Source organism: Prionailurus viverrinus, chromosome E1 (assembly GCF_022837055.1).
Source record: "Prionailurus viverrinus isolate Anna chromosome E1, UM_Priviv_1.0, whole genome shotgun sequence".
NCBI lineage: Eukaryota > Metazoa > Chordata > Mammalia > Carnivora > Felidae > Prionailurus > Prionailurus viverrinus.
The window spans coordinates 39812906-39825761 of record NC_062574.1 but is presented as its reverse complement, the minus strand read 5'-3'; the positions used below and the strand labels follow the sequence as shown (position 1 = coordinate 39825761).

The window sequence follows — 12856 nt, the reverse complement described above, 5'->3', positions numbered from 1 at the left end:
ACAAGGGACAGGAGTCATGCGGAGAAGTAACCAAAGAAAAGCAAAGACCTGATCATTTGGGAACTAGGAATTCGTTCCAGACCAGAGTGCCTTCAGGGGACTGCCGTCCCTGCCCCGCCCACTGAAGACATCGGCTAGAAGATTGTCACACGGGAAAAAGAGTGGGAAGCAGTAAACTAAGATGTTCATGGTGGGAAATTGCAATAATTTTCACCTTCTGCCTTATGATTTTCCGTGCAGCACAGAGAAAAAAAAAACAACATTGGATCAACGTTCAGAAGATTTCCAGTTCGCACTCTGTCCCTCCACGAACTGGCTGTGTGATCCCAGGTAAATCTCTCATACGGACCTTGATTTTCCTAAATGTGCTTTGAGGGAAGCGCATGTGTTAGTCTTCTCGCCCTAAAAGGTGGTTTTCGGAATCGGAAATGGTGGGTTAGAGTATGCGTCTCAATATGAGAAGATATGCCAGCTGACCCCCTAGAAGTAAACCCAGTAGGGGCAGGAGACAGCCGTGTGTAACACTTGGCTGTTTACAAAGACAATCTCCCCAAATCCTGTGTCACGTACATTTCTAGATTCCCCAGTGACCTGCTCTGGATGTGCCTCTTCACCCCAAACTTCTTGAACCCGTTTATTTCTTCAGTAGGGAGATGATGTAGCCAGAGTGTAGACTTTGGAATCAGACCTAAATTGAAATCCGTACTCTGTCACCCACCTGTGATGTCCTGTAGGCTACGTAACCTGTCTGAGCCTCAGTTTCCCCATCCGTGAAATGGGGCTAATCCCACCTACTTACGGGATTGTCGTGAAATCCTGATGAGTTACTACACACAAGGGGCCTCTCCAGTCCTCAGCCAATGATACTATTTACTCGTAAGTAAATAATTTCATAACCGAAGCATCAAAATAACGGTGTAGGGAGTAAGATTACCACTTTTCGCTCTGTGCAGCGTTCCATAAATTTGTTACACACTCTGGAAGGGGACTTTTTCCCTTTGCCCCAGCTCATTGCAGGCTTTGAGTCTCCTAGGACAGAGCTGGGCTGGTGGGTCAACTTCAGCCTCTTTTATTTCCTGCTTATATAGCTTCAGATCCAATCTCCTCTCTACTTTCCTCTCCCCAAATCTCTAAGATCTAAATCTTTTTTTGTCTGTCAAGCTTACTGTTAAAATTGGCTATTCAGCTCCAGCCAGGCACTAGCTGTCGTGTTTCAGAAGCTCGGGTCTGTCTGCTTGTGAGCCCTTTGCTGTGTGATAACAATTCCTTACAAAGCGCTGTCATATCTCCTGCTGCATTTAATCCCCCAGCAAGTTCGTGGGGTGGGCTGGTTAGAGCTCAGCATTCTTCATGGGCGGGGGGGGGGGGGGGGCAACGCTGTTCCCAGAGTGGGTGTCCCGGAAACAGGCGCCATTTTGTGGGAGGCAGAAGTTTGGAAAACATTGCAGTGAGCAAAACTAAACATGCTTTTCAGGCCCATAACATATTAGGGTGCAAGGTGACTCTTCAAGACCTAGATGCAGTGCTTCCTGTGCCCTTTTTGCCTCCCACCAGAGTCCTTTTTGCTAGAATATTGTTCCGTGGAACCCACCACTTTGGAGAACACTCATAGAGGAAGCACAAGTTAGGTCTCGGAAGGAGGCGGGGTGAAGTTCAAATGCAGGCACCACCACTTGCTGGCTGAGCCATCTCGGGCAAGTTTCTTAACCTCTCTGATCCTCAGTTTGCTCGCCTGTAAAATGGGGATGGTAATAGAGCCGTACAGATTAAAGCGTTTTGCAGAATGCCTAACGATCATAAATATTCAATGCTTTAGCTTTCATTGTTGTTCTCTTCCTCTGTGTTACATAGGAGAAGAAAAAATAGCCCTCAGAAAGGTTACTGTTTCAACCCTACACAGCGAGTCAGTGACCAGGCTGGGTCCAGGTTTCCCAGCTCTCGCTTGCAACATCCGGGGCCGTTATTCTCACTGGGGATCTAATCCCTTTATTCTCCTCGCCTGCCCTTACCTGCCAGCCACCCGCGGGGGACCAATTCCATTCCCTCTGGCAGATTTTGGAGTTTTGCAAGCCTCACACGGGAGTACCCAGCAAATTGCTATGGAAGTCTTCGTTATTATCTGTCCCACGTCACCACCGCGCCCACCTGCCATTTCCCTAGGGCTCCTGCGGGCAGCCTACCTCCCCCCCCCCCCGGGAACCCAGAGTTCTGGGTTCTGCCTGTTACGATCCTGCCCACCCCCCTTAGGTCACGGTCATGATGCTGCCGTTTCATACTTCTCCAGCCTGTGAACTCTGCGAACCACAAAGCCTCTGCTTCCTTTGCCTCTTTCGTAGCAGCCAGCACAGGGCTCCGCACACAGTCGGTGCTTTATGAGATGCTTGTAACCCAACCGGGAGCCAAGCCATCCTGCTGTACTGCCCACCCCACTGAGTGGACGACGACGTGGCTCAGTGGCGGGGCTGGCCGTTTGGGATTTTCTTTTTCCCTCCTCTGTCAAAGCCATTACGGGAAGCATTGTGCTCTGCAGCCTGGCGGGCAGGGCGCCTTTGCTCCCGTGGAACCCACTTTGGAAAACAGTCACAGAAACGGAACAGGCAAGGTCTCAGGAAGGAGGCAGGGTGACGTTCAAATGCAGGTACCACCACCGGCCGGCTCAGCAACCTTGGGCACGTTTCTTAACCTCTCTCCGTGTTCTCACACACCCACACCTCCAGGAAACCAGCGTGGGGCTTATTCTGTAGACAGTCAGCTGAGGGGGCAGGGCCGGTGCTGTGGACCTAGGGTCAGGACGTCCCCCCCTTCTTGTGAAGGGCACCCATTTCCCTCCCTGTCTTCCTTCTCTCCACTCCTACAGCAAGCTCAGACCTCACAGACGAATCCAGCCTCCTGACCTGAGTGTGGCTTCTGTCCCCTTGCGGCTGGCTCAGCCAGGATATACCCATGTCTCAGCTGAGGGATGATGCTAGGCTTTGGGTAGGGCCGCTGGATCACCCCCAGGGCCCTGAGCTCGGTGACCCCACCTCCCTATCGCAGGTGCTGTGGCACCTGACTCTTGGTGAGCATCAACGTCCTATTTCAACGTTTTTGACTTTGTATTACTGCAAAGGGCCAATGGAAGGTGCTGACAGCCAGGCAGCGTGGCAGGCTTGACCGGCTCAGGCCAGACACGCTGTCAGACTTTCCGGGGCCGCCTGCCTTCCAGAACTGTGCCTGCACCCTGCAGCCCCACTAGGTGGTCCTCTTCAGGGCTCTCATCACATCTTGGGCTTTCCCTAGCATGGCACTGACTACATTGTAGCATAGTTGCGTGTTTGCTTGGCACAGAGCTTCTCAGAAGTCCGCAGATACACAGCTCACCTGGGTCTTGTCGCAATGTCCGTTCTGGTTTAGAAAATTGGAGGGGCGCCTGGGTGGCTCAGTCGGTTAAACGTCCGACGTCGGCTCAGGTCATGATCCCGCGGTCCGTGGGTTCAAGCCCAGGACTGAGATCCCTGCTGGGGATTCTCTCTCTCTCTCCTTCTCACTCTCTGCCCCTCCCCACTCACTCCCTCTCTCAAAAAATAGATAAACTAGGGGGCGCCTGGGTGGCGCAGCCGGTTAAGCGTCCCACTTCAGCCAGGTCACGATCTGGCGGTCCGTGAGTTCGAGCCCCGCGTCAGGCTCTGGGCTGATGGCTCGGAGCCTGGAGCCTGTTTCCGATTCTGGGTCTCCCTCTCTCTCTGCCCCTCCCCCATTCATGCTCTGTCTCTCTCTGTCCCAAAAATAAATAAAAACGTTGAAAAAAAAATTAAAAAAAAAAAATAGATAAACTTGGGGCGCCTGGGTGGCTCAGTCGGTTAAGCGTCCGACGTCGGCTCAGGTCATGATCCCGCGGTCCGTGGGTTCGAGCCCCGCGTCGGGCTCTGTGCTGACCGCTTGGAGCCTGGAGCCTGTTTCGGATTCTGTGTCTCCCTCTTTCTCTGACCCTCCCCTGTTCATGCTCTTTCTCTGTCTCAAAAATAAATGTTAAAAAAAAATTAAAAAAAAAAAAAAAGAAAATTGGAGGGCCCTGGGATTCTGCATTTCTGACAAGCTCCGTCTGGGGTGATGCTGATGCTGCTTGTCCGTGGGTCACACTTTGAGTAGGAAAGATCAGTCGTTCTCAACTTGGGCTTTACGTTAGAATCGTGCAGACTGTTTATAAGATACCACTGCCCCCACATGAGCCCAGTTGCACCAGAATCTCTCAGGCTGGCAACCCAGGCCTTAGGGAGTTTTAGATGCTCCCTGGATGTTTCTAGATTAACCCAGAGTTCGGTTCTGAGCCGGCCCGTGGGCTCCATCCGAGTCGGCAGAGTCGGCATCTGTGTTTCCCAGCTCTGAGCCCAGGGCCTTGGCCTCGGCAGGAATCGGTAGCTGTGCTCGTGGCTCACTTTGTGTAGATGCTTGGTCTCTGGCTGGTTCAGAGCTGGCTCCTGCCAATACCACGTGCTGGGCCGCCAAGGTCAGATGGTTTCTGATGAGGTGGGTTTAGGAGGCCCATTGGGTTTGGACTGTGGTGTGGCTTCTTGTGACTTGTGTTGACCCAGAACTGCAGCTGATCAGAACCCATGAGGAAGATACCCTCCCAAGATGCCTTCCCTGCCCCTCTGCCTTATTTATATATTTATTTATTTCTTTATTAATAAATGTTTGTTTATTTTTGAGGGGGGGAGGGGCAGAGAGAGAGAGAGGGAGACACAGAATCCGAAGCAGGCTCCAGGCTCTGGGCTGTCGGCACAGAGCCCGATGCGGGGCTCGAACTCACGAGCCGTGAGATCATGACCTGAGCTGACGTCGGATGCCCACCTGACTGAGCCACCCAGGCGCCCCTGTGCCTTTTCGTATAGGGTTGACTTTAGTTCCCTCCCGAAGACCCCTCGTCCTGGCCTGCTCAGAGCCATGGTGGCTACCACCGGCCCACCCTCTCTCTGCCTCCAGAGCGCACCTCCTGCTGGCGGGACCTTGGCCACAGGCCGCCCAGCGACCTCTGGTGAAGATGAGTGGCTGCGGGAGGAAGGCCCTGACCCTGCTGAGCAGCGTCTTTGCTGTCTGTGGCCTGGGTCTCCTGGGCATTGCGGTCAGCACTGACTACTGGCTGTACCTGGAGGAGGGCGTGGTCCTGCCCCAGAACCAGAGCATGGAGATCAAGATGTCCCTGCACTCCGGCCTGTGGCGTGTCTGCTTCCTCGCAGGTAAGGGCACCCCAGGTTGGGACAGCCTGGCCCCAGAGAGAGGGGCGGCTTGTGACCCCTTGGAAAACCTGCCCGAGGGGCTTCCCACGGGGAGGAGATGCCCCTGCTGGACGGGGGGCGGTTCACCAGGGACGGTCCTCGTCAACTCTGGGTGGCGCTCCCTGCAGTGACCAGGGCCCGTTCCAAACTCAAGCCCGGAGTCACGACGTCATCCCCCCGGGACCTGCGTGTCCTCACCTGAAAGATGACTGTAACCACGCCTTCCCCGAACTGCACCTCGCAGGCTGGACGAGGTGGCCTCACGCGGGTCTGGAACTGTTCAGGGACTTCTCCATCTCAGGGGCTCCCCACAACACTCCAAGGCAGGACTTACTTTTCCAACCTTACGTGAAGATCCGGGGAGGCGAAGTGAGTCTCCGTGACTCAGCGTCACATATATCCGCTAGTTTACAGAATGGGAACTACTTAGCGGTTTTCCTCTTCCAACCCCATGAAGTGGGAAAGAGAAAACACAGATGCGGGTCCTTCCAAATCTGCAAGATGGTGTAGGCTCGGATCCCGCCTATCTGGGCCTCCCTCCAGTTTGCTGGGACTTCTCTGGAACCCTTGAGTTGGCGTTCCCAGCACTTGGCCTTTATCCCTTTATCATGGCCCAGAGCCACCTGCACAGGAGGAGCATCTCCATACTCCGTGACTGGCCGCAAGCCTGAGCTGGCTGGAACTGCCACAGTGTGATCACTGAGCATTTCTTGAAGGGCCCTGTCACCTACGTGCACACTGGGCAGAGGGAGCATGTGGTCCCTTTATAATAAACAGGGTTTTGGAGGATGGGGGTGGTGATTGGTGCCCACCGGTATTCAGCAGGGAGAGCACCCCGAAGCCTGGCCTCCTGGTGACTTGTGTCTGCTTTGGGAATGGCACCTGACATTGACCTCACCTCCCACCGCCCTAGACTATGTGGCATCGATCACATGGTCACATGTAAATGTGAAGCAGCGTTTGAAGTCCCTAGTATTTGGCTTCCAAAATGATTGACAAGGCTTTCCGGGCTCTGTTCCATGACACCCACCCTGGGGAGTCTAAGCCAGCCATGCACCATCGTCGGCCGAGCCTGCCCCAGAGCAACGAGACGGCCGCCAGATGTGTTATTCAACCTCCGGTTTGCAGGGCGGTCTGCCTCCCATGTGACTCTTGATGCGTGGGTCCGTCTTCACAGTGGCGCTTCTGTAGGAAACATGTGATGTCGGGATGTGATGTCTGCAGGAAAGATGTGGGTCACCAGCCAGGGACGGGACGCCCTGGGGTTAGATCCAGCCCGGGTGCAAATACACTGTGGGTCAAAGCCCCCAGAAGCAGCTGGGAACCCCATTTGAATGTACTAACTTCCCGTCCACGTTTCAAGAATCACCTGGAAACGTCAATGATTCTTGTCTTCACAGGTGAGGAGCGGGGCCGCTGCTTCACCATAGAGTATGTGATGCCCATGAACACCCAGCTGACATCAGAGTCCACCGTCAATGTTTTAAGTAGGTGCCTCAGACTTTCTGACCTGGGTCACTGGCTTCCCAGAGCAGAGCAGGGCGAAGGGAAGAGTCGGGGCGACCAGGCTGTTTTGCAAGAGCTAACGCCCTTTGACTCAGCCGCCGGTGCTGGCCTGAGCTCACCAGAGCTCACTCTGCCAATTATTCTCCCAGTGCCGATGACGGTCTTGTGACCCAGGCAAGGGAGAGGGCATTCTGCCCCGTGTCTTAGCCCGTGCGGGCTGCTGGAGCAAAATGCCACAGACCAGGTAGTTTATCAACAACAGAAATTTCTTTCAGTCCTAGAGTCCGGAAGTCCAAGATCAAGGTGCCGGCACGGTCACGTTCTGGTGAGGGCCCCCTCCCTGCTACAGCCGGCGCCTTCTTGCTGTGTTCTCACGCAGATAAAGGGGAGAGGGAACTCTGTGGGGTCTCTTTTATAAGTGCATTGATCCCAGTCATGAGGGTTCCACCCTAAGCATTCAAGCTATAGCACTCAGGGAGCTAATGCAAATTCTCTGGCCCCCAAGGTTGACTTCATGGCCTTTGCCTCACCAGGGCTGATTCTGAACCACCCGCCTCCACCAGTATGAACTTGCAATACAATTCTGATACTAATCACTCCAAGTTAGCACAAAGTCACAGTCTAAGTTCTCAGCCCCCAACCGGACTGCCCTCACTTCACACACCAGCTGGAAGTTTGGAAGTCCCCAAGGCCACCAACATTTCTGACAAGCTGGCTACAAGTCAGGGGTTCCTGTGACCCCCTCAGGTTCAAAAAATTGCTAGAACCACTTGTAGAATTCAGGAAAGTGCTATACTTATCACAGTTTTATTATAAAGGATACAGATCAAGATCAACCAAATAAAGAGGCACGTAGGGTGAGATCTGGGAGGGTACTGAATGCCGAGTCTCCATGTCTTCTCCCCACGGGATCAGGACGCATCACCATCCTGGCACATGGATGTGTCCACTAATCAGGAAACACAACCAGGCTTTGGGGCCGAGTTTTTACTGTGCTGCATTACAGAGGCAGGTTGAGTGAGCTCTCAACCACATGACTGAACACAATCTCCCCCTCCTCTTCCCAGAGTCGGGCCTGTATCACATGGTTCAAAACCCCTAAACTTCTAATCCCATGGTTGGTCTTTCCAGCCCCCATCCTGAGCCAGCTGATTGGAAGAAACTCGGTGTAGTCAGGGAGCCCACTATGAATATCAAAGACACTCTTACCACTTGGGAAATTCCAAGGATATAGAGGTCATCTCTCAGGAACCAAGGACAAAGATCAGATACATTTAATATGCAGACCATTCCCAGAATTGAAGAAAACCAAGGCCAGGAACTGTCTCCTGCACCACTCAGAGATAGATGGCTTTGCCCATGGAGAATACCCCCAGGAGAGGAAGTGAGAAGGGTGACCAGGCCCTTCCACAGCTGCCATATTGGATGCCTAGTAGTTTGTGCTGGGAGAAAAGACAGAAACATGTTGGCCCTTGAAATCAGACCTCCCAGCCCTGCTTCAGGGACAGAAGCCCTGCCAGAACTGGGAGGTCCCCAAGAAGGGTATGGAGCCCAGAGAACTGGGCAAACCAGAAGACTTCAGGGACCAGTTGGCAAACACTTCCAGGAACACTTGAACTGGGTGGGTGAGCCGGAAGTAAGGCCGTGGGAAGCTGACAGTATCCTCTTGTCCCCTCGATTAGAAATGATTCGTTCGGCCACACCATTCCCTCTGGTCAGCCTCTTCTTCATGTTCATTGGGTTTATCCTGAGCAACATCGGACACATCCGTCCCCATAGGACTATACTGGCCTTTGTCTCCGGCATCTTTTTTATTCTCTCAGGTAAGACGTGCTGTTTTCTGTCGTGCACTCTAGACTCTTGATCAATGGCTCTGCTCTGGGAAGTACTGATCACAGCTGTGGGTCAACCCCTGGCCCTGGAGCCACTGAGTTAGTGCCCCGGGAAGAACTGAGTCACAGTGAGGGACGCCGCTGATGACCTCACGTCCATCCATGACCCTGCGAGAGGAGAGACCTAACAGGCTCCCCTGGGGCAGAGTGGGGATTACAAGCCTGGGCTGTCTCCTCACGCCTCACTGTTCCCACCTCTTGCTTCTTAGTTCCACCAGTAGTGAGCACACTTATTTTTGAAGGGCGTATTTCTTCCTCATTTTGCAAGAAAGTGCAACCTGCCTTTGGAATACTGGCCCCTTCACTCCCAGCCCTGAGCTATCCTACAGGAGACTCCTACTGTCCCCTTCACTTTCCAGTCACACCCCATGCCCAGGTCCCTTAAATATGGATCTATCTTTTTGGATCGACACCAGGTTGTCTGTCATTCATTCATTCATTCATTCATTCATTCATGATATCTACCAGACTTTATTCTGGTGTTGGCATCATTGCCTCCAAAAAGGTCAGCATTGTGGGAGATATAAACAAGTAGACAGTGAACTTGAACACAGCAGAAAAAGGACTATGATAGCAGTCAGCCAGAACTGCTATGGGGCCGAGAGCAGTGGCTGAAACTCAGACCAAGGGTTGATCAGGGAAGACGACCAGGAGAAGGTGAGCTGAAGGATAAGTAGGAATTAGGTAAAAGAGTGAGGTTGGGGGTGGGGATGGAAAGGGAGCCTGGAGGAAAGAGAGAGGATGGAGCGGGGGGGAGGGGGGGTAAGGTGCAACGTGGTGGGAGGAGAGATGGGATGTGAGGTCGCCTTACAGATTTTGGACGTTGTGAGAAACCTCAGAAGGATGTTGAGCTGAGGGATGATATGATCATATTTGGGGATTTGGGAATGACCACCTGGGGAATGAAGGGAGAGGGGGATGCAAGACAGGGGCAGGGAGAGCAGGTGAGAGGTTATTTCGGTGGCACAGGAGAGAGGTGACGGTGGCCCAAACTAAGGGGATGAGAGGAGAGAAGAGGCAGTGAAAGCATTCAGGTGACATTTGGAGGGTAAACTCAACAAGACAAGGACTAGGTTTTCAAGGGAAGAGTCAACGGTGGTGCCAAGTTCTTGCTTGGGCAGTGGGTGGATGACGTGCCACATCGTTGATCTAGGGACCACGGGAGAAGAAGCAGATTTGGGCCCAGCTCGTGAATTTAGTGTGGGAAATGCTGAGTTTGAGGTGTCCGTGTAACATCTGGGAGGAGGCATCCCAAAGGCTAGAGGGTCTGTCCGTCCTTTTCTCCTTCCTTCCCTCCTTCCTTCATTCCCTCCTTTCTTTCTCCTTCCTTCCCTCCCTCTTTCCTTCCTTTCTTTTCTCCTTCCTTCCTTCCCTCCCTCCCTTCTTCCTTTTCTCCTTCCTTCCCTCCCTCCTTCCTTCCGTTTCTCCTTCCTTCCTTCTTTTCTTCCTTCCTTCCCTCCTTCCTTCCTTCCTTTTCTCCTTCCTTCCTCCCTCCCTCCCTTCCTTCCCTCCCTCCCCTTCTTTCTTCTCTTCCCTTCCCCTCCTCCCTTCCTTCCTTCCTCTCCCTTTTTTTTCTCCCTCCATCCCTTCTTCCATTCATCTGTCCATCTTTTTTTCAACTGACCCATCCATCTTCCATCCATTCTTCCATCTATTAATCCATTCATCCACCTTTCCATCCATCAATCCAACACGTATTTATTGAGCACCTGCAGTGTCCTAGGCCTGCCCTCTGCATGGTGATATTTCTACCTAGTCTAAGAGGTACAGACTCAGGGGTTAAACTTTTCCTTTACCTTTCTATGAACTTCAAATAGTCAAGGCTGTACAGTAGCTTCAAGGCGCCTGACGTTTTTCAGAAGCAGGCAACGGGGTCAGAAATCTCAGAGTGAACTGGGCCACCTGAAGTTGTTTTCATGATAACAATAACAAGGATTCCCTTGGGCCAGCAATGATTCCAATGTGAGTTAAGCACCAAGGAAGGCTTGAATCACACCTATTTTCCTTTAATGTTCCCCTACAAGATGCCCTAGTTTAATCATGTGAGTGGAATTAAGCCTGAACAGCTCAAAACAGAGTAATTAATTATGTCCTGATTCAGTTACAGTAACTAATTGAATGCCTGAGGCAGTCACTTGCACCACGGCACAGGAGTTGGGGCCCCCCTGGCCTCTTGATTTAACGCTTGCCAGAATCTGGACAAACTCTGGCTTAACCTCTCCTGCCTTACAATCTCAGTATGCCGCACCCACGGTCAGCTGGGCTGTGAAGACCACGGGCCACTTGGTCTCCACAAGGAGGTCACCACCCCCTGCTGGAGATAGGGATTGGACGCCCTGGCCGCCTCTACCAAGGGCCTCAGTTTAGCAAAAGCCATGTGCTAGTTCAGTGGTCTGCACCCTTACTTCACATTATCTTTAAGAGAGCACAGTGCCAGGGGCCCAGCCCAGGCCAAGTGACTCAGAATGTTCAGGGATGGGGCTCAGGCAAGTATATCTGACAGGTCATCGTAGTGGGCAGGTGGGTTGAGACCCACGGGGCTTCCCTGGCCCAGAAGGTGGCTGGATGGGGAGCTTTCTTAGCAACTATCTACTTTCTAGAAGGTCATGGTCTAAACAAGGTCTTTAGGAGGAGAGCTCCTACTCTCGTTCTAGTCCAGACGGAGACCATTGTTACCACAAGGCCCACAGCTTCCTTCCTGAACCCCAAGGGGAGGTGGGTGCCCCATCAGCAAACTCCCCGGGCTTCTTCCCTAAGCACCCCCTTGCCCTTGCCCCAGGCCTCTCTCTGGTGGTGGGCCTGGTGCTCTACATCTCCAGCATCAACGATGAGATGCTCAACAGGACCAGGGACACGGAGACCTATTTCAACTACAAGTATGGGTGGTCGTTTGCCTTCGCTGCCATCTCCTTCCTGTTGACAGAGGTAACCTTCCCCCAGCAGGCTGGGTGGGGGCGGGGCAGGAAGACACTCGGCGGGGGGAGGGGGGGTGGGGGAGTGGGGAGATGCACTCGCTGCGGCTGGGGTGGGGGGAACGCACTCGCTGCCCTTCCTCCTCCCCGGAATGTATCACTCTCTTCACCCCCGCCCGCTCCTCCAGGACATCCCTGTTCTGTGCCCGCATGCACATCCCTCCCAGTTCCAGATGCTCTGGTGGCTGTGTCCTGTGCAGGCCCCAGCTGGGGAGCAAGGCCAGGCCCCCCGGCAGTGAGCTCTCCTCTGCTCTCTCCTCACTGTAGAGCGCTGGGGTGATGTCCGTGTACCTGTTCATGAAGAGGTACACCGCCGAGGACATGTACAGGCCTCACCCCGGCTTCTACCGTCCCCGTCTGAGCAACTGCTCCGATTACTCAGGCCAGTTCCTGCACCCGGACGCCTGGGTCCGGGGCCGCAGCCCGTCTGACATCTCCAGTGACGCCTCCCTGCAGATGAACAGCAACTACCCAGCCTTGCTCAAGTGCCCCGACTATGACCAGATGTCATCCTCCCCCTGCTGAGCCTCACCGCCTTCCTCCCTGGACTGTGGACAACCAGACGGCCCTTCCCATGCTCCCCTGATGGTCTGTGAGCCCCAGGCCCTTGGTTGACAGGCCCAGGCTGTCCCCACCACGCTTCGCTCTTATCCTTGTCCCTTGACCCGTGTCGTCTCCAAGCTTCCCCAAGAGCGGCTCTGGCTGCCCCCAGCGTGGGGTCAGGAGTCTGGAGCCAGCGGACAAGCTGATCAGCTGAGAGTGTGGGCGTGGCCCCGCCTCTCGGGTGCCAATCACTCCTGCGGCTCTCCCCTTCCTTGGGAGAGTGGCTGTTCCAGCTGTGTTATCTGTCCCCACACACCTTCCTCCGTGGCCCCAGGCCGAGACGAGCTCTGAGATGCCGAGTTCCTTACACAGACCCAGCCGGACCTGTGTGCCTACCAACTAGCCTGGCCCCCGCGTTCGTGTTCTGGACCATCAGGGCGAAAGGTGAATCTCATACGGAGGTCTGGCTGGTTCAGAATTGCCAAGCAGTGTTCCTCGTGAAATCCCTTATCCGTTTTCGTTACCCACGTCGGTCCGCGCGACACGCCGCCCTGTCCTCCCCGCCCCCCCTCCACCCCATAGGCTGTGAACCTTCTGTCCTCTCTTCCCACCAGGACTCGGCTGCCCCGGCCTTGGTCCCTACCGGGCTAAGTGGGGAGGTGGGGGGAGATTCTGAGGCTACTCTGAG

At 54.0% G+C, this 12856-nt stretch overlaps 1 protein-coding gene across 1 annotated transcript; it reads left to right on the top strand.

Annotated features, from left to right (window-relative positions):
* Nucleotides 1-291: 291 nt before the first annotated feature.
* CACNG5 (calcium voltage-gated channel auxiliary subunit gamma 5) lies at nucleotides 292-12623 on the top strand. The gene is made up of 6 exons (XM_047833400.1): nucleotides 292-330; nucleotides 4963-5216; nucleotides 6656-6742; nucleotides 8444-8584; nucleotides 11433-11578; nucleotides 11893-12623. The coding sequence occupies exons 2-6, from the start codon at nucleotides 5021-5023 to the stop codon at nucleotides 12148-12150; spliced, it is 828 nt and encodes a 275-aa protein (XP_047689356.1). The 5' UTR covers nucleotides 292-330; nucleotides 4963-5020; the 3' UTR covers nucleotides 12151-12623.
* The last annotated feature ends 233 nt before the right edge of the window (nucleotides 12624-12856 follow it).

Bases quoted from the DNA above. Each gene is read 5' to 3' on its own strand.
- CACNG5 (XM_047833400.1), top strand. From the start codon at position 5,021: ATGAGTGGCTGCGGGAGGAAGGCCCTGACCCTGCTGAGCAGCGTCTTT. The intron at 5,217-6,655 runs GTAAGGGCACCC...TTGTCTTCACAG, and splicing joins GCGTGTCTGCTTCCTCGCAG to GTGAGGAGCGGGGCCGCTGC. The intron at 6,743-8,443 runs GTAGGTGCCTCA...CCCCTCGATTAG, and splicing joins GTCCACCGTCAATGTTTTAA to AAATGATTCGTTCGGCCACA.